This window comes from Mauremys mutica, chromosome 15 (assembly GCF_020497125.1).
Source record: "Mauremys mutica isolate MM-2020 ecotype Southern chromosome 15, ASM2049712v1, whole genome shotgun sequence".
Taxonomy (NCBI): Eukaryota; Metazoa; Chordata; order Testudines; family Geoemydidae; genus Mauremys; species Mauremys mutica.
Window position 1 is genome coordinate 36,077,768 of NC_059086.1, and position 17,702 is coordinate 36,095,469.

At 70.6% G+C, this 17,702-nt stretch overlaps 1 protein-coding gene and 1 long non-coding RNA gene across 2 annotated transcripts; one reads left to right on the top strand and one right to left on the bottom strand.

Moving 5' to 3' along the window:
* Window positions 1–2,624: 2,624 nt before the first annotated feature.
* On the bottom strand, window positions 2,625–16,081 carry BCAT2 (branched chain amino acid transaminase 2). The gene is made up of 11 exons (XM_044989096.1): window positions 15,764–16,081; window positions 11,931–12,011; window positions 11,268–11,468; window positions 10,509–10,619; window positions 9,812–9,931; window positions 8,827–8,990; window positions 7,787–7,929; window positions 6,513–6,598; window positions 4,722–4,862; window positions 3,747–3,821; window positions 2,625–3,543 (listed from the first exon to the last, which is right to left on the bottom strand). The coding sequence occupies exons 1-11, from the start codon at window positions 15,806–15,808 to the stop codon at window positions 3,505–3,507; spliced, it is 1,206 nt and encodes a 401-aa protein (XP_044845031.1). The 5' UTR covers window positions 15,809–16,081; the 3' UTR covers window positions 2,625–3,504.
* On the top strand, window positions 12,609–17,700 carry LOC123350481. Its single transcript, XR_006573770.1, has 2 exons — window positions 12,609–12,738; window positions 17,512–17,700. It is a non-coding gene; the product is annotated as an uncharacterized LOC123350481 (long non-coding RNA).
* Window positions 17,701–17,702: the final 2 nt, after the last annotated feature.

A 17,702-nucleotide genomic window follows, 5' to 3' on the forward strand; every position in this document is an offset into this window, starting at 1 on the left:
CAGGGCCCCCCCAGCATGTGGTTCCAGCCCCCTTCCCCCTCCACTTCGTCCCCAGCTCCCCCCCTCCCAGCTCTGGGAATTATGACTTGCAATTTCTATCTCATCGAAAAGGAATGTGCTGTCATGTGCCCTGCAGCTGGGGGGGGGAGGGTGCAGGGGCTGTGTATAGGGGGACCCCCGCACTGAGAAACAAGGGCCTGGAGCCACGACTCCTGGGTTCTCTCCTGGCTCGGGGAGTGGGGTCTAGTGGTTAGAGTGGGGGTGCTGGGGGCCAGGACTCCTGGGTTCTCTCCTGGCTCTGGGAGGGGAGTGGGGTCTAGTGGGTAGAGCAGGGAGCTGGGAGCCAGGACTCCTGGGTTCTCTTCCGGCTGCCACCATGCCCATCTCCTGAGGAAACCAGCCGCCCCCCATGACGACACCCTCCATCCATCCCAGATATCCGCTCCCCACACACATCACGTTCCAGGATGCGCTTCCGATCCCCCGCATCCGAGCCTGCGTCAGGCCAGGGCTGGGTACGGCTGGCGGGGGCGAGGGGGTGATGGATGGCTCGGCCCGGCCCTCCCCCTGCGCCAGGTGGCTCCTATCTAAATATTTACACCCTTCCTGCCCCCGATTGGGGCTGATGCTGCGGGGGGGGGGGGGGGAAGGCAGCTGACCCTGGCCACAAAGCAGCAGGGCCAAGGGGGTGATGTAATAGGGGGCTGGGGGCAGAGGGAACCAAGAAAGAAATGGAAAATACCCATCAGGAAAAAGCGAGAAGGAAAAAGTGAAAAACTCAAAAGAGCGAGAGAACGAACGAAAAACTAGAAAAAAACAAATGAAAAACTGGGAAGAACAAATAAAAAGCGAGGAAGAATTTGTGAAACGCTAGATGAGGGGCAGGCAACCTATGGCACAGGTGCCAAAGGCGGCAAGCGAGCTAATTCTCAGCGGCACTCACACTGCTGGGTCCTGGCCACTAGTCTGGGGGGCTCTGCATTTTAATTTAATTTTAAATGAAGCTTCTTAAACATTTAAAAAACCTTATTTACTTTACACACAACAGTAGTTTAGTTCTATATTAAAGACTTCTAGAAAGAGACCTTCTAAAAACATTCAAATGTATGACTGGCACGCGAACCCTTAAATCAGAGGGAATAACTGAAGACTCGGCACAGCACTTCTGAAAGGCTGCCGACCCCTGCACTAGACAGAACCAGAGAACAAATAAAAACCGAGGAAAAATGAATGAAAAACTGGGAAGAATTTGTGAAAAACTGGAAAGAACCAGAGACTGAATAAAAAACGAGAAAAAATGAGTGAAAAACTGGGAAGAACGAATAAAGAGCTAGAAAGAATTTGTGAAACACTAGAAAGAACCAGAGACTGAATAAAAAACGAGAAAAAATGAGTGAAAAACTGGGAAGAACGAATAAAGAGCTAGAAAGAATTTGTGAAACACGAGAAAGAACCAGAGACTGAATGAAAAACTGGGAAGAATGAATGAAAAACTAGAAAGAACCAGAGCCCGAATAAAAAACAAGAAAAAATGAATGAAAAACTGGGAAGAACGAATAAAGAGCTAGAAAGAATTTGTGAAACACTAGAAAGAACCAGAGACCGAATAAAAAACGAGGAAAAACGAATGAAAAACAGGGATGATCAAGGGAATGAATGAGAAACTAGGAAGAAAGAAAGAAAGAACTAGAGCGAACGAATAAAAAAGCTGGAAGAACCCGCGAAGCGCTAGAAAGAGCCAGAGACCGAATGAAAACCTCGACTGAACCCGAGAACAAACGACAAACTGGGAACGATGAACCCCAGGAAGAACGAATGGAGACAAAGGCAGAAAGAGACATTTGAAAGCTGAATGAGGGAAAGCGACAGGCAGGGGAAGATCCCGGCCCGAAGAAATAAAAGAGACAAGACAAAAGAAAAGCTGGAGGGAGGGGGGGTCTGTGCAGCACCCGGCGCGACGGGGCCCTGATCTCAGTCAGTGGGGGGGGGGATTCTGTGCAGCGCCCGGCGCGACGGGGCCCTGATCTCAGTCAGTGGGGGGGGGGTCTGTGCAGCGCCTGGCGCGACGGGGCCCTGATCTCAGTCAGTGGGTGGGGGGGGGGGATTCTGTGCAGCGCCCGGCACGACGGGGCCCTGATCTCAGTCAGTGCGGGGGGGGGGATTCTGTGCAGCGCCCGGGCCCCAGATGACAGTCGGGGGGAGGTTTCGGGGGTGGGGTCCGTGCAGCGCCCGGCGCGACGGGGCCCTGATCTCAGTCAGTGGGTGGGGGGGGGGATTCTGTGCAGCGCCCGGCACGACGGGGCCCTGATCTCAGTCAGTGCGGGGGGTGGGATTCTGTGCAGCGCCCGGCACGACGGGGCCCTGATCTCAGTCGGGGGGAGGTTTCGGGGGTGGGGTCCATGCAGCGCCCGGCGCGACGGGGCCCTGATCTCAGTCAGTGGGGGGGGGGGGTTCTGTGCAGTGCCCGGCGCAACGGGGCCCTGACCTCAGTCAGTGCGGGGGGGGGGGATTCTGTGCAGCGCCCGGCGCGACGGGGCCCTGATCTCAGTCGGGGGGGGGAGGGGGATGACTCCTGTAGCACCCGCTGTCCCCCATCCCCCAACACAGACTCCGGACCCAGCCGGTTGGTTTCATTTGGTTTAATAGAAAAGCTTTTTGGGTCAGCGCCCGGCATCTCGCTCCCCTGCGGGCAGCAGGGGGGTGCCCGTCGGCCTGGCACCAGGGACACGGCCCGGCCTGAGAGCCCGGGGGAGCCCAGAACGGGTGCAGTGGAGGCGGGTTAGCTCGGGCGGTCTCAGCCCACCCTCCAGCTGCTGGGTGCGGCGCGGTGTGTGTGCGGGATTTGCACGATGGGATAGTTTACCCAGAAGGCATTGCAACTGGTCGATCCGGTCTCCCACAATGCACTGCTCCCGGGCGCTCAGCAGTGGCTCGGCTACGCTGGTGCTGGCGGGGTGGGGTGACCCCGTCCCGATCCGGAGGGGATGGGGGCACAGGGACGGGACAGGGGCACGGGGGAGAGGGGAGTCGGGGCGCAGGGGATGCGGGCACCGGGCAGAGGGGATCCCGGAGGGGGAGGGGACGAGGGCACCAGGCAGAGGGGATCCCAGGGGGGAGGGGGGCACCGGGGAATCCCAGGCGGGCACCGGGCAGAGGGGATCCCGGGGGGGAGGGGAGGGGGCACCGGGGAATCCCAGGGGGGACTCTCTCTCTATTGCACTTTGGAAGGGGGGGGCTGTCCCGTGCATCGAAGGGGGGGCCAGGCGGCTGCAATCTTTGGGCGGCTGGTTCCTCCCGGGGCGGGGTTGGTTCTGCCCCAGGGGAGCTGGGTCAGTCGGGGGGGGGGGGGGGTCAGAGCGGGAGCCGGGTCAGTCGGGGGCCAGCCAGGACGGGGGCCATGGGCTGAGGGGGGGGGGAGCACGAGGGCCAGCTGGGGGGTTGCTTTGGGGGAGTGTTAAAGCCAAAGCCCCCCCCAAAAAAGGGGGGGGCAGGGTCCGGTCCGGCTCAGACGGGCAACACCCAGTCGCTGGGCACACGGCCGTACTGCAAGGAGACAGACAGACAGACGGGGGGGGAGGGTCAGAGCAGGGGGGGAGCCGGCGCCCCCTAGAGGGGATCCTGCCCTGGGCAGGATCTTTTCCATACACCTAAAACGCCACCCCAGGGCTCTGACCCCCTCCCCACTGCCCCCCCAGCAATGTTCCTCCCCCCGCCCCCAGCACTAACCCCGCCCCCCCGGCCGGTACCTGGATGTCCGTCAGCTCCTTCAGGAACCGCTTGGCCAGGTCGGGGCCGTTCTCCATGGTGGGGATGGGATAGTTCTGGAAGGAGACGAGACCCCATCGGAGCTGGCTCCCCCCAGCCCGGTCCCCCCCCCCATCGGCTCCAGCTCCCCCCAGCCCGGTCCCCCCCCCCCCATCGGATCCGGCTCCCCCCAGCCCGGTCCACCCCCCCATCGGATCCGGCTCCCCCCAGCCCGGTCTCCCCCCCCCATCAGATCCGGCCCCCCCGCCTCCCATCGGCTCCAGCTCCCCCCAGCTCGGTCTCCCCCCCCATCGGACCTGGCTCCCCCCAGCTCGGTCTCCACCCCCCCATCGGATCCAGCTCCCCCCAGCTCGGTCTCCACCCCCCCATCGGCTCCAGCTCCCCCCAGCTCGGTCTCCCCCCCCATCAGATCCGGCTCCCCCCAGCTCGGTCTCCCCCCCCATCAGATCCGGCTCCCCCCCGCTCGGTCTCCACCCCCCACATCGGCTCCAGCTCCCCCCAGCCCGGTCCCCCCCCCATCGGACCTGGCTCCCCCCAGCCCGGTCCCCCCCCCATCGGACCTGGCTCCCCCCAGCCCGGTCTCCTCCCGCATCGGATCCGGCTCCACCCAGCCTGGTCCCCGCCTCCATCAGATCCGGCGCCCCCCCCCGCCTTGTCCAGCCCACCCTGCATCAGATCCGGCTCCCCCCAGCCCGGTCCCCACCCCCCATCGGATCCAGCTCCACCCAGCCCGGTCCCCCCCCACATCGGATCCGGCTCCCCCCAGCCCAGTCTCCCCCCCATCGGATCCGGCTGCTCCCAGCCCGGTTCCTCCCCCCGCATCGGATCTGGCTCTCTCAGCCTGGTCCCCCCCGCCCCCCATCAGATCCAGCCCCCCCCACCCCCCATCAGACCCGGCTCCCCCCAGCCTGGCCCCCCCCGGCCCCCCCGGCGGCCCCGTCACCCCGGCGTCCCACCTGGCCCTGGTACAGGATGTGGCTCACGGGCGAGACGACGCAGGCGGTGCCCGAGCCGAACACCTCCCGGACCCGCTTCTCCCGCAGCCCCCGGAGGAGGTCGGCCATGGTGATGCTGCGCTCCGACACCTTGAACTCGCCCTGCGGGGGACGGGAGGGTCAGGGGGACGGAGGCGGCGCCCCCTGGTGCCAGGCGGGGGAGATGGGGCAAGGCTGGGGGTGGGGGGCAGGGGACAGAGCCCCCTGGTGCCAGGCGGGGGAGATGGGGCAAGGCCGGGGGTGGGGGGCAGGGGACAGAGCCCCCTGGTGCCAGGCGGGGGACATGGGGCAAGGCCGGGGGTGGGGGCAGGGGACAGAGCCCCCTGGTGCCGGGCGGGGGAGATGGGGCAAGGCCGGGGGTGGGGGGCAGGGGACAGAGCCCCCTGGTGCCAGGCGGGGGACATGGGGCAAGGCCGGGGGTGGGGGGCAGGGGACAGAGCCCCCTGGTGCCGGGCGGGGGAGATGGGGCAAGGCCGGGGGTGGGGGGCAGGGGACAGAGCCCCCTGGTGCCGGGCGGGGGCGCGGGGGCAAGGCCGGGGGGGGGGGCCGGGGACAGAGCCCCCTGGTGCCGGGCGGGGGAGATGGGGCAAGGCCGGGGGTGGGGGGCAGGGGACAGAGCCCCCTGGTGCCGGGCGGGGGAGATGGGGCAAGGCCGGGGGTGGGGGGCAGGGGACAGAGCCCCCTGGTGCCGGGCTGGGGAGATGGGGCACGGCCGGGGGTGGGGGGCAGGGGACAGAGCCCCCTGGTGCCGGGCGGGGTAGATGGGGCAAGGCCGGGGGTGGGGGGCAGGGGACAGAGCCCCCTGGTGCCGGGCGGGGGAGATGGGGCAAGGCCAGGGGGGGCAGGGGACAGAGCCCCCTGGTGCCAGGCGGGCGACATGGGGCAAGGCCGGGGCTGGGGGGCAGGGGACAGAGCCCCCTGGTGCCGGGCGGGGGAGATGGGGCAAGGCCGGGGGTGGGGGGCAGGGGACAGAGCCCCCTGGTGCCGGGCGGGGTAGATGGGGCAAGGCCAGGGGGGGCAGGGGACAGAGCCCCCTGGTGCCGGGCGGGGGAGATGGGGCAAGGCCGGGGGTGGGGGGCAGGGGACAGAGCCCCCTGGTGCCGGGCGGGGGAGCTGGGGCAAGGCCGGGGGGGGCAGGGGACAGAGCCCCCTGGTGCCGGACGGGGGAGATGGGGCAAGGCCGGGGGTGGGGGGCAGGGGACAGAGCCCCCTGGTGCCGGGCGGGGGAGATGGGGCAAGGCCAGGGGGGGCAGGGGACAGAGCCCCCTGGTGCCGGGCGGGGGAGCTGGGGTCACCCCCAGGAGCAAACTGACCAGCTCCCCCCTGGGGCAGGGGCAGAATTAACCCCCACCACGCTGAAGGCGCCCAAGGGGTCGCCCGGGCCCCCCAAACCCTCGCCCAGCCCTGGCAGGGGTCTGCCCAAGTGCGGGTTCCCCAGCCCCCCTCCCACTCTGCTCCAGCCCCCAAGCTCCTCACGGGCCCCCCTTGGCCGCAAACCAGCCCCTCAGATTTTCCCAGCTTCCCCCTCCTCCACCGTCCCCCCCCCTCGGCTCCCCGAATCACAGTGGCCAAAGAGTGGCCCCCCCGGGAATCGCTGGGGCAGAGCTCGTGTGGGGGGGGCTCAGCGACCCCCAGGGCCCGGGCCTGTCGCGCCGCCGGCTCCTAGCTGATGGGGGAGCCCCCCCGTCCCCAGTCTGCGAGTGGGAGAAAGGAGAAGCCCCCCTCCCCCCCCGGATCCGACCCCCCACTCACCCACTTGCGCCCCAAGTCCAGCAGGCTCTGCCGGGTCACCCCGGGCAGGATGATGCCGTTCAGTGGGGGGGTCACCAGCTCTAGTTCTGGAAAAGAAAAACCCCGTCACACGCGGCCCCAGCCCGGCCCGGGCCAGTGCCAGGACGCAGCCCCTCTGGGGCAGGGGGGCTGGGTACACGGGGACCCCTCGCCCTGCACCAGGACACGGCCCCTCTGGGGTGGGACGCGGGGGCTGGGTACACGGGGACCCCTCGCCCTGCACCAGGACACAGCCCCTCTGGGGCGGGGGGGCTGGGTACACGGGGACCCCTCGCCCTGCATCAGGACACGGCCCCTCTGGGGCGGGGGGGCTGGGTACATGGGGACCCCTCGCCCTGCACCAGGACACGGCCCCTCTGGGGCGGGGGGGCTGGGTACACGGGGACCCCTCGCCCTGCACCAGGACACGGCCCCTCTGGGGCGGGGGGGCTGGGTACACGGGGACCCCTCGCCCTGCACCAGGACACGGCCCCTCCGGGGCGGGGGGGCTGGGTACACGGGGACCCCTCTAGGGCAGGCATGGGGGATGGGTATATGGGGACCCCCCTGGGACGGGACATGGAGTGGGGCACTCGGGGACCCCTGTGGGGCAGGATGTGGGGGATGGGTACAGGGGGCCCCCCAGGATGGAGGCTGGTTATAGGGGGACCCCCGGGATGGAGCCAGGGCACTCGGGACCCTCCCTGCGATGGGGAGCAGGGCACTCCGGACCCCCATGGCTGGAGGATGGGCAGAGAGGGACCCCCCTGGGATGGGGCGCAAGGCAGTCGAAGACCCCTCGGGGGGATGGATATAGATGGACTCCCCGGGGCAGGGGAGGGGTACAGGGACCCCCGGGGCGGGGGAGGGGTATAGGAGGACCCCCTGGGGCAGGGGAGGGGTACAGGGACCCCCGGGGCGGGGGGGATGGGGCACGGGGCACTCGGGGACCCCCCAGAGTGGGGGAGGGGTACAGGGAGCCCCGGGGCGGGGGGATGGGGCACGGGGCACTCGGGGACCCCCCCGGGGTGGGGGAGGGGTACAGGGACCCCTGGGGCGGGGGGAGGGGGCATGGGGCACTCGGGGACCCCCCCGGGGTGGGGGAGGGGTACAGGGACCCCCCTGGGGCGGGGGAGGGGTATAGGAGGACCCCCCGGGGCGGGGGAGGGGTATAGGAGGACCCCCCGGGGCGGGGGGAGGGGGCACGGGGCACTCGGGGACCCCCCCGGGGCGGGGCAGGAGGCTCTGGCTCTCACCCCCCTGCGGGTCCGTCCAGAAGAGGAAGATGTTCATGGTGCCGACCTCGGTGATCTGGTGATCGTCCCCGTAGAGCCACAGCGCCTGCTGGCACCCGGCCCGCAGCGCCTCGTCCTGCACCAGGATGGTGGGGGCGTAGTTCCTGGGGACGCAGGGGGCGGCACCCTCAGAGAGGGGGGCACGGCGGGGGGGGAGAACAGCGCCCCCTAGTGGCAGGCGGGGGGAGGGGCAGCGCCCCCTAGTGGCAGGCGGGGGGAGGGGCAGCGCCCCCTAGTGGCAGGCGGGGGGAGGGGACACAGCGGGGGAGCGGGCACTGCCCCCTAGCGGCAGGCGGGGGAGGGGGCCCGGCGGGGGGGGGCAGCTCCCCCTAGCAGCAGGCGGGGGAGGGGGACACGGCCGGGGGGGGCAGCTCCCCCTAGTGGCAGGCGGGGGAGGGGACATGGCCGGGGGAGGGGGCAGCTCCCCCTAGTGGCAGGCGGGGAGGGGACACGGCCGGGGGGGGCACTGCCCCCTAGTGGCAGGCGGGGGGAGGGGACACGGCCGGGGGGGGCAGCTCCCCCTAGCGGCAGGCGGGGGAGGGGGACACGGCCGGGGGGAGGGCAGCTCCCCCTAGCGGCAGGCAGGGGAGGGGACACGGCCGGGGGAGGGGGCAGCTCCCCCTAGTGGCAGGCGGGGAGGGGACACGGCCGGGGGGGGCACTGCCCCCTAGTGGCAGGCGGGGGGAGGGGACACGGCCGGGGGGGGCAGCGACCCCTAGCAGCAGGCGGGGGAGGGGGACATGGCCGGGGGGGGGGCAGCGCCCCCTAGCGGCAGGCGGGGGGAGGGGACCCGGCCGGGGGGGCACTGCCCCCTAGTGGCAGGCAGGGGGAGGGGACACGGCTGGGGGGGGCACGGCCCCCTAGTGGCAGGCGGGGGAGGAGACACGGCCGGGGGGCACGGCCCCCTAGCGGCAGGCGGGGAGGGGACACGGCCGGGGGGCACGGCTGGGGGGGGGCACAGCCCCCTAGCGGCAGGCGGGGGCCCGGAAGCTCACACTCACCCCCCCATCTTGCAGTCACCGACACCCCCCATCCAGGCGCGGACGTAGCGCGGCTCGGCCAGCAGCCCCACGGCGCCCATGGGGCCGGAGGAGAAGTAGGCCCCCACCGGCGACAGGATGACGAAGAGGAGGGCCTGGCCGGGGCGGGACACCCCCAGGGACGGCTGCGGGGGGGGAGCAAAGCGTCAGAACCCCGGCTCCCCCCGGCCCCGCCCCACACCGGGGGGGGGGAGCTTCTGAAGGTCAAGGAGCACGAGGCTGGGGGAGCCCAGAGTCGGGGTGCAGGGGAAGGAGCAGATTAGGGGGACACGGGTAGGAGACGGATCCGGGGGCGCGGGGGAGGGACGGATCTGGGGGGGTGGGGGGGGGACACGGGTAGGAGACGGATCCGGGGGGCGGCAGATGGATCCAGGGGGCAGGAGACGGATCCAGGGGTGTGGGAGGAGGTGGGAGACGGATCCGGGGGCGCGGGGGGGGACGTGGGCGGGAGAAGGATCCGGGGGGCAGGAGACAGATCCAGGGGTGTGGGAGGAGGCGGGAGACGGATCCAGAGGCACAGGGGGGGGACGGATCCGGGGGCGCGGAGGGGGGACGTGGGCGGGGGACGGAGCCGGGGGGCAGGAGACAGATCCAGGGGTGTGGGAGGAGGGGGGAGACGGATCCAGGGGCGTCGGGGGGGGGCGTGGGCGGGGCCGGATCCAGGGAGCAGGAGACAGAGCGAGGAGGTGGGAGACGGATCCAGAGGCACGGGGGGGGGGGGACGGATCCGGGGGCGCGGGGGGGGGACGTGGGCGGGGGACGGAGCCGGGGGGCAGGAGACAGATCCAGGGGTGTGGGAGGAGGTGGGAGACGGATCCGGGGGCGCGGGGAGGGACACAGGCCGGGGGCGCGGGGGGACACAAGGTCAGAGGCAGGCGGGACGTGGCCCCCCAGCCAGGCCCGCGGTGGGGGGGCCGGGGGGCGCCCCAGGGGCTCGGCTCCGCACCTCGGTGCCGATGAAGGTCGGCCGGATGTAGAGGCTGGCGCTGTCCGAGTGCGGCACCCAGGCCTGGTCCACGGCCACGAGCCGGCGGATGCACTCCAGGAGCTGCAGCTGGTCGAAGGGCTGGGGGAGAGGGGGCAGCGCTGGAGAGAGGGGGCAGGCCCCGGGGCCAGGAGAGAACCCAGGAGTCCTGGCTCCCAGCCACCCCCACCACCACCACCGCTCTAACCACCAGGCCCCACTCCCCTCCTGCGGCCACTGATAGAACCCAGGCGTCCTGGCTCCCAACCCCCCCACTCTAACCACTAGACCCCACTCCCTTCCCAGAGCCTAGCAGAGAACCCAGGCGTCCTGGCTCCCAACCCCCCCCACTCTAACCACTAGACCCCACTCCCTTCCCAGAGCCTAGCAGAGAACCCAGGCCCCCTGGCTCCCAGCCCCCCCGCCCCCCCCCCGCTTTAACCACCAGGCCCCATTCCCCTCCCGCAGCCACAGATAGAACCCAGGCATCCTGGCTCCCAACCCCCCCCACTCTAACCACTAGACCCCACTCCCTTCCCAGAGCCTGGCAGAGAACCCAGGTGTCCTGGCTCCCAGCCCCCCGAGGATCCCCCAGCAGGGAGCGGAGGGGAGAACTGGAGGCCGGGGGCCGCTCAGCGGGGCCCAGGGCCCCACGCAGGAGGCCTGGGGGGTCACTCACCGGCAGGCTGGCGCGGGCGGCCGAGCGGGACATTCGCTCCATGTTCAGCAGGGGCCGGAAGAGACGGACGCGCTGATCCTGGCCCCGGAAAGCCTTCAGCCCCTCGAAGAGCTGGGGAGAGCCGGGCCGTCAGCGCGGGGCTGGACGTGGCCCTCGGGGGCCTCCGGGGCCACTCGCCCGGCGCACAGGGGAGGGCTCTGGGGTGGGGGCTGGTTATCCACAGCCCCCTCGGTCGGGCTGGGCTGCGGCTGGCTCTGGGGTGGGGGCTGGTTATCCGGGCCCCCCTCGGTCGGGCTGGGCTGCGGCTGGCTCTGGGGTGGGGGGCTGGTTATCCAGGGCCCCCTCGGTCGGGCTGGGCTGCGGCTGGCTCTGGGGTGGGGGCTGGGTATCCACGGCCCCCTCGGTCGGGCTGGGCTGCGGCTGGCTCTGGGGTGGGGGCTGGTTATCCGGGGCCCCCTCGGTCGGGCTGGGCTGCGGCTGGCTCTGGGGTGGGGGCTGGGTATCCACGGCCCCCTCGGTCGGGCTGGGATGCGGCTGGCTCTGGGGTGGGGGCTGGGTATCCGGGGCCCCCTCGGTCGGGCTGGGCTGCGGCTGGCTCTGGGGTGGGGGCTGGTTATCCAGGGCCCCCTCGGTCGGGCTGGGCTGCGGCTGGCTCTGGGGTGGGGGCTGGGTATCCACGGCCCCCTCGCCCGGGCTGGGACGCTGCCCCCCTGGGATCGCAGGGGCCGGGAACGTCCCGTCCCCCCCCCACCCACCCACCTCCACGGCGTAGTGCAGGGCGGAGGAGGCCGGGTGCAGGCTCAGGTGCTGGAAGGGTTTGATGTGGGGCTGGCCCCAGCCCCGCTCCCGGTCCCACTCCACCGTCAGCATGTGGTCGGTGAAATGCTTCCCGAACTGCAGCTGCCCCACCTCCGGCTTGGGCTTCGGCTCATCGGTCAACTCCACCCGCAGGTCCGAGGCCTGGAAAAGAACCCAGGCGTCCTGGCCCCTGGCTCTTACCACTAGACCCCCCTCCCTTCCCAGAGCTGGGGAGAGAACCCAGGAGTCCTGGCTCCCAGCCCACCCCCTCCCCGCTCTAACCACTAGACCCCCCTCCCCTCCCAGAGCTGGGGAGAGAACCCAGGAATCCTGGCTCCCAGCCCACCCTCCCTGCTCTAACCACTAGATTCCCCTCCCCCCCCAGAGCTAGGGAGAGAACCCAGGAGTCCTAGCTCTCAGCCCCCCTGCTCTGACCACTAGACCCCACTCCCTTCCCAGAGCTGGGCAGAGAACCCAGGTGTCCTAGCTCCCAGCCCCCCTGCTCTAACCACTAGACCCCACTCCCCTCCGAGAGCCAAGGAGAGAACCCAGGAGTCCTGGCTCCCAGCCCCCACACCCTAACTGCTAGACACAGAGAACCCAGGCGTCCGGGCCGGCACTAACCTTGAAGAAGGTGCTGATGGGTCTCCAGGGGCCGACGGGCAGCAGCCGGTCCAGGGCGGCACAGAATCGACCTGGCAACACCTGCGGGACAGACGGACGAGTGGCTGCGGGGGGCAGGGGGGAGCCCCCATTTCCCGGGGGGCAGCGCGGAGAGGTCCCCCGGCCTCCTGCAGCCCAGCGCCCCCTAGCGCCCCCCGGGGCCGGCCCTGCCTGTGGGGGGAGAGCACCCCCTGCTGGACTCCCCACAGCCCAGCGCCCCCTAGCGCCCCCTGCTGGACCCCCCGCAACCCAGCACCCCCTAGGGTCAGCGCTGCCTGCCAGGGGAGAGCGCCCCCCGCTGGACCCCCTGCAGCCCAGCGCCCCCTAGTGCCCCCCGCTGGGCCCCCTGCAGCCCAGCGCCCCCTGCTGCACCCCCCCCACCCGCCCCATCGCCCCCTGTCCCCCTTTCACGCCATCTGAGCAAACAGGGGGTTAATGTGTAACCCGGCTCCATGCAGGGGGTTCCCGAGGAAGGACCCTGCCCCCCCCCAGGCAGGGGGCACCACGGGCGCCGTGCCAGGCCCCCCACAAAGGGCCCCTCATTGGGGATGCAGTTGGCAGCGCCAGGCGTGGGAACCTGCCCCCGCCAGCAGGATCAGCTGCGTCCATCCCTCCCCCGCCCGCTCCCCCCCGCCTGGACTTCGCTCCCCGCTGAGCCGCGCTGGCCTCCAGGCAGGAGACACGGAGCCGGGGGCCACGCAGCAGAGACCCCGGGGCCTTCGCCCCCCAACGTGCCGGGGTGTAAGCCAGCCGGACGCCTGGGTCCCCGGTAAGTTTCTCCCCCGCGGCCCCGGACGCCTGGGTTCAGTGTCAGTGCCCCCACCCCCCAGAATCACAGGCCTGGGTTCCTGGTAGATCCCCCCCCCCCGGATTCCTGGGTTTGCAGCCGACCCCCCCCCCAAACCTCCAGTGTGGGGGTTCACAATCAATTCCTTCCCCCACCCCGGACTCCTGGGTTCACGACCCAGCCCCCAAGCCTCTACCACAGAGTTTATGGTAAAGTGGTAAATTCCCTCCCCCCACAGCAGGGTCTGCAGCCAGGACCACCCCCCCATGCTCCCCCGATGCCCAGCCAGCCCCCCAACATGTAGGATCGTAATAAATTGGTAAATTCCACCACCCGGACGCCTGGGTTCATGTCGGGGGTGGGGGGGTCGGTAGTGGGAGTGGAGCACTGGGGCTGGGTAGGGATATGGGAACATGGGAGGGGGGGTCAGTTTATTTCCATGCAAGGTTGGGGGAGAAAGGGGAGGAAAGGGACAAAGATATGGGGGGGCGGGGGCTGGGAGCCAGGACTCCTGGGTTCTCTCCCCGGCTCTGGGAGGGGAGTAGGGTCTAGTGGTTAGAGCTGGGGGGGTGCTGGGAGCCAGGACTCCTGGGTTCTCTCCCCGGCTCTGGGAGGGGAGTAGGGTCTAGTGGTTAGAGCTGGGGGGTGCTGGGAGCCAGGACTCCTGGGTTCTCTCCCCGGCTCTGGGAGGGGAGTAGGGTCTAGTGGTTAGAGCTGGGGGGTGCTGGGAGTCAGGACTCCTGGGTTCTCTCCCCGGCTCAGAGAGGGGCCGGGGCCTGGTACGCACGGCTGGGGGCTCCCTGAGCTAGACAGACCCTCTCCCCAGCCGTGCACTAGGGGGCGCCACCCTCTCTCCTCTACAGCTGCACCCAGCCCTGCCCGGCCTGGTGCCGGGGGCACCAGCTGTCACACACACCCCCTTTCCCAGCATGCCCCGGGGGAGGGCGAGAGCTCTGTGCCCTCGGCCCGTAGACTCCAGCCGCAGCCGCCAGGCACCAGAGGCACCTCCAGGGCCTGGCTCCGTGCCAGCCCCCAGCGCGTCTCCATGGGGCAGCCAGGGGAGCGGGGCCCAGAGCTGCCGACACACCCAGCCCCTGCCCCACACTTCTCCGGGGCAGCCAGAGAGTGAGGGGCACTGGCAGGGCTTGGGGGGAGCCCAGGCCTGGGCCAGCAGGGGCTGCGGGTCGGGAGTGAGGGGCACCGGCAGGGCTGGGGGGAGCCCCGGGCTGGGCCAGCAGGGGGCTGCGGGTCGGGAGTGAGGGGCACCGGCAGGGCTAGGGGGGGCAGGGCTGGGCCAGCAGGGGCTGCGGGTTGGGAGTGAGGGGCACCAGCAGAGCTGGGGGGGGGCCAGGGCTGGGCTAGCAGGGGCTGCGGGTCGGGAGTGAGGGGCACCGGCAGGGGCTGCGGGTTGGGAGTGAGGGGCACTGGCAGGGGCTGCGGGTCGGGAGTGAGGGGCACCGGCAGAGCTGGGGGGGGGCAGGGCTGGGCTAGCAGGGGCTGCGGGTTGGGAGTGAGGGGCACCGGCAGGGGCTGCGGGTTGGGAGTGAGGGGCACCGGCAGAGCTGGGGGGGGGGCAGGGCTGGGCTAGCAGGGGCTGCGGATCGGGAGTGAGGGGCACCAGCAGGGGCTGCGGGTCGGGAGTGAGGGGCACCGGCAGGGCTGGGCCAGCAGGGGCTGCGGGTTGGGAGTGAGGGGCACCAGCAGAGCTGGGGGTGGGCCAGGGCTGGGCTAGCAGGGGCTGCGGGTCGGGAGTGAGGGGCACCGGCAGGGGCTGCGGGTCGGGAGTGAGGGGCACTGGCAGGGGCTGCGGGTCGGGAGTGAGGGGCACCTCACTGAAACACCCAGGAGCGGCCTTATTAGCTCAGTCCAGGGGCCACCCAGCTGCCTGGCCAGAGATTACGAGCAGCGCCCCCTAGTGGCCCTTTCGGGGACGACCCGCTTCCCTGTTCCCTCCTGACCTTCACCAGCCAGAGACTCCAGCCCTGGAGCCTGAGCGTGGGGCTCCGTTCACCCCTTTGCCACGTCCCCGCAGCCGCCCCCGTTAGCGGCCCGCACGCCCATGGCCTCAACGAGCCCTGCACCCCCGCTCAGCCAGCCCGCGGCCAGGCCTCCTGGGGAATCCCATATTCCCCGGACCACGCGCCGATTGGGGGGGAGGGGGGGAGAATCACCAGCGTGTCCAACCAGCCCATCCCCGACTCAAGGCCGGTGCACTGGGAGGTTCTGGTGCCCCTGACAGCCGCAGCCCCTGCTAGCCCAGCCCTGGGCCCCCACCAGCCCTGCTGGTGCCCCTCACTCCCGACCCGCAGCCCCTGCCAGCCCCGCCCTGCCGGTGCCCCTCACTCCCGACCCGCAACCCCCTGCTAGCCCAGCCGTACCACCCTTCCCATTGTACAGGTGGGGAAACTGAGGCACGGCAGGGACTTGCCGGTGGCCAAGCCGAGAACTAAACCCGGCTCCCCCCCCCCCCCCGGCTCTGTCCATCGGGTCTCGCTGCCTGCAGGGCGCGGACGAGCCCGGGACAGTGAAAACGGGGTAACTCCAGATCACTCTCCCCTGCCTGCCCCACCCTAGCGGGGGGAGGGTGGATAAGCCGCATCCGGGGTCCCTGGGCCGCTCCCAGCCCCCAGGGCTCGTCTATCCCCCCCCCCCAAGGAATCAGGCCCCCCCCCTCGGCTCGCCCTCCCCGCGCCCGGTCCTTGAAAGGCGGAAACAAAACGTTCAAGGTGAGAGAGTCGCTCAGGTGAGGGTGGGGGAGCCCAGGGGGCTGCGGGTCGGGAGTGAGGGGCACCGGCAGGGCGGGGGGGGCAGGGGCTGCGGGTCGGGAGTGAGGGGCACCGGCAGGGCGGGGGGGGCAGGGGCTGCGGGTCGGGAGTGAGGGGCACCGGCAGGGCGGGGGAGCCCAGGGGGCTGCAGGGCACCGGCAGGGCAGGGGGGCGGGGGCGGCGGGCAGGGCTGGGGGGCCCAGGGGTCCGCAGGGGGGAACCCGGGGGGGGGACGGACTCACCCTCCCAGCGGCCCCGATCCGGGCTCGAACCCCCGGCGCTGCCATGCCCGGTGCGCGGGTTAATGGGACCGGGCCGGGCCCCGGCGGCGCGTGGAAGGTTCCGTCCCTGCACGGGGGGGGGCTGAGGCGGGAAGAGACGCGGGTGGGGTGGGGCAGCGAGACGGGGGGAGCCGCCCCCCCCCGGGTTTTGCAGAGGCGCCCGGTTCCCCCCCCCTTACTTATTTTTGGGGGCGGGAGGGGGCGTCCAATCACACCCGCTCCCGCCCCCCACACCCTCCGCTGTAGCCAATGGAAGGGCAGCTCCCCCCAGGCGTGGGGCTGGCCCCGCCCCGCCTCCTCACCCAGCGCCGGCTGGTCCGCCTGGCACCGGGGCGAGGGGGGAGGGGCAGGGGGGAGCTGGGGGCCCCGGGGGCTGCTATTCCCCAGGCGGGGGGGGGCAGGGGGCTGCTATTCCCCAGGCTGGGGGGCAGGGGGGAGCTGGGGGCCCCGGGGGCTGCTATTCCCCAGGCTGGGGGGCAGGGGGGAGCTGGGGGCCCCGGGGGCTGCTATTCCCCAGGCGGGGGGGGCAGGGGGCTGCTATTCCCCAGGCGGGGGGGGGCAGGGGGCTGCTGTTCCCCAAGTCTGGGGGCTACGCGGGATCTGGGGGGCGGGGGGAGGGTGATCTCATTGCTGGCTCATTGGACTCTCTGAGATTTCCCTTTCCCAGGCTAGGCCCACAGCCCCCCACGCCGGCGTGGGGAGACCCCCCCCCAGTGACATGTAGCCGCCCCCCCCCCCCCGAGAAGCTCCTACCGTGCTCAGCGGCTGGGGACATAATCAGCCACCCACTGCCCGGGGGGCCTGTGTCAATTAACCCCCAGCCTCCTCCCCTAACGAGCGCGGGGACCCAGGCTCCCCGAGATCAGAACCTGTAATAAACTTACTGAGCGATTATCTTCCCCAGCCGGCCCGCAGGGGGCTGGAGATGCAGCCACCTCTGGGGTGGGGTGCAGGGGCTGGGTATCCGGGGACCCCATCCACAACCAGCGCCCCAGAATCCCCCTTGGCCAGCCGCTCCGAGGGTTAATTCCCCTCCACCTGCGCCCCCTTCCCAGGCTGGGCTCGTCTCGCTCCGACATCCAGCCGGGGGGCCGGGTTCGACCTGCCTCCGCCCGCCTGAGGAGCCCGGGTGGAAATATTCGGTCCCTAGAGCCGGGGGTCGAGTCCCCCCCGAGTCGTCACGGCTGGAGCTCCTGGCGTCTCTCGCCCTCCGGCAGGTTTTCTAACCCCTCAGTCGCCCCCCTGGCTCTTCTCCGGCCCCTCGGCCGTTTCGCCGCATCCTCCTGGAACTGCAGGCCCCAGAGCTGGGCGCAGGATTCGCCCCCGGGCCAGATCCAGAGGCCGACCCACCTCTCTGCTCCCACTCGGACCCTGGGACGCATCAAGCGGGGATCCCCCCAAGTTAGTCCGACAGGCTCAATTATCCAGACCCCGAGTCGCGCGGCGTTAATTACGTTCCCCTCCCTTCATCGAGTCCTGTCTCAGCGTCTCCCCCGTCGTGCCCGGGATCGAGGTCAGACCGATAACGACCCGGGTCGTCCTGTGTCCCCCTTTTTAAATATGGGCCCAACCTTCGCTCTCGGCCCGTCTTCGGGAGCTGCCACAACGGATTGAAAAGCAGCGTTCACGGGCCGGCCAGCGCCTCGGCCGGCTCTTTTCAAACTCTTGGCTACAGCCCTGCACGGAGACGCCCTTTCTCTCCGGTACAGGGCCGCGGCGCCGAGCGCCACCGGCGGGGCCCGGGCCGGGAACCGCGGCGGGGAAAGCGGCAGCAGGTCGGGCCGCCGCTCGCAGGAGCCAGCGCCCAGCCCGGGCAGCTCCTCCGGCGCGGCCGTGCGAAGCTGACGGTGAGGAGACACGTCCCCCCCCACCCCCCAAATAAAAATCAGCGGAAACAATA